The sequence below is a fragment of the Gregarina niphandrodes genome (genome assembly GCF_000223845.1).
Source record: "Gregarina niphandrodes unplaced genomic scaffold scaffold00865, whole genome shotgun sequence".
Taxonomy (NCBI): domain Eukaryota; phylum Apicomplexa; class Conoidasida; order Eugregarinorida; family Gregarinidae; genus Gregarina; species Gregarina niphandrodes.
The window spans coordinates 1-872 of NW_011646137.1; the positions used below are offsets into that span (position 1 = coordinate 1).

The 872-nt window shown below is 55.3% G+C and overlaps 1 protein-coding gene across 1 annotated transcript; it reads right to left on the reverse strand.

Annotated features, from left to right (window-relative positions):
* Positions 1-36: 36 nt before the first annotated feature.
* On the reverse strand, positions 37-801 carry GNI_240710 (putative Gag-pol polyprotein; the record flags this gene model as incomplete). The annotated part of the gene is made up of 1 exon (XM_011136443.1): positions 37-801. One exon carries the CDS (start codon positions 799-801, stop codon positions 37-39), a length of 765 nt encoding a protein of 254 aa, XP_011134745.1.
* Positions 802-872: the final 71 nt, after the last annotated feature.

The following is an 872-nucleotide window of genomic DNA, read 5'->3' on the forward strand; positions in this document are numbered from 1 at the left end:
GAACCTCGACTAGCAAACTCTAACGGCACTTCTACGTCACTTTGACGCTGCTTTAGCAGAGCTCCTACTCCTAGTTCGGAGGCGTCCGTCTCGATGATGTAGGTTCTGTGGGGTCGGTGCGTGCAGAGTGACCGTGTTCTGTACTGCTTCTTTCAGGGCCTCGAAGGCACGTTCGTGCGCTGGCTGCCACCTGAACTCGGCGCCCTTCTTCAAGAGGTCGAACAACGGTGCCGTCGTGTCCGAGTAGTGAGAGATGAACGGCCGCAGGTAACCACACATGCCCAGGAAGCTCTGAAGACCGCGTCTGCTCTCCGGTCTCGGCGTCTGCTCTACGATAGTTTGTGTCTTCTTCTCTTGGACCTTGATACCATCCGTGCCGACCACGTGTCCTAAGTACTTCACCTGGTGCTTATCCCACTCGCTTTTGTCGAGCCGCAGGTAGAACCCAGTCTTCCTGCATTGCTTCAGGAAGAGCTCCACTTTTGCGAGCACGCTCTCGATGTCGTCGCCGCAAATGACGATATTGTCGACGTAGTAAAACGCATCGTCGCCGAGTAAGGGCTCGAAACAAGCATCCATGGCCCGCTGGAACTCAGCAGGTGAGTTCTCTACCCCGAATGGGATGACGTTGAATTCGAATAGCCCGATCGGAGTTATGAATGCCGTCAACGGCTTACTCCCCTTCTCGATCGGGACATTCCAGAATCCGCTGTTCATATCCAACGTGCAGTAGTACTTCTTCCCGGCTGCACGGCGTAGGTGGTCCCAGATGCGCGGTAGTGGGTAGGAGTCTGCCATCATCGACGCATTCAGCCGCCTGTGGTCTATAACGCACCTCCATTCTCCCGTTTCTTCTTGACAAGTGTGGAGCC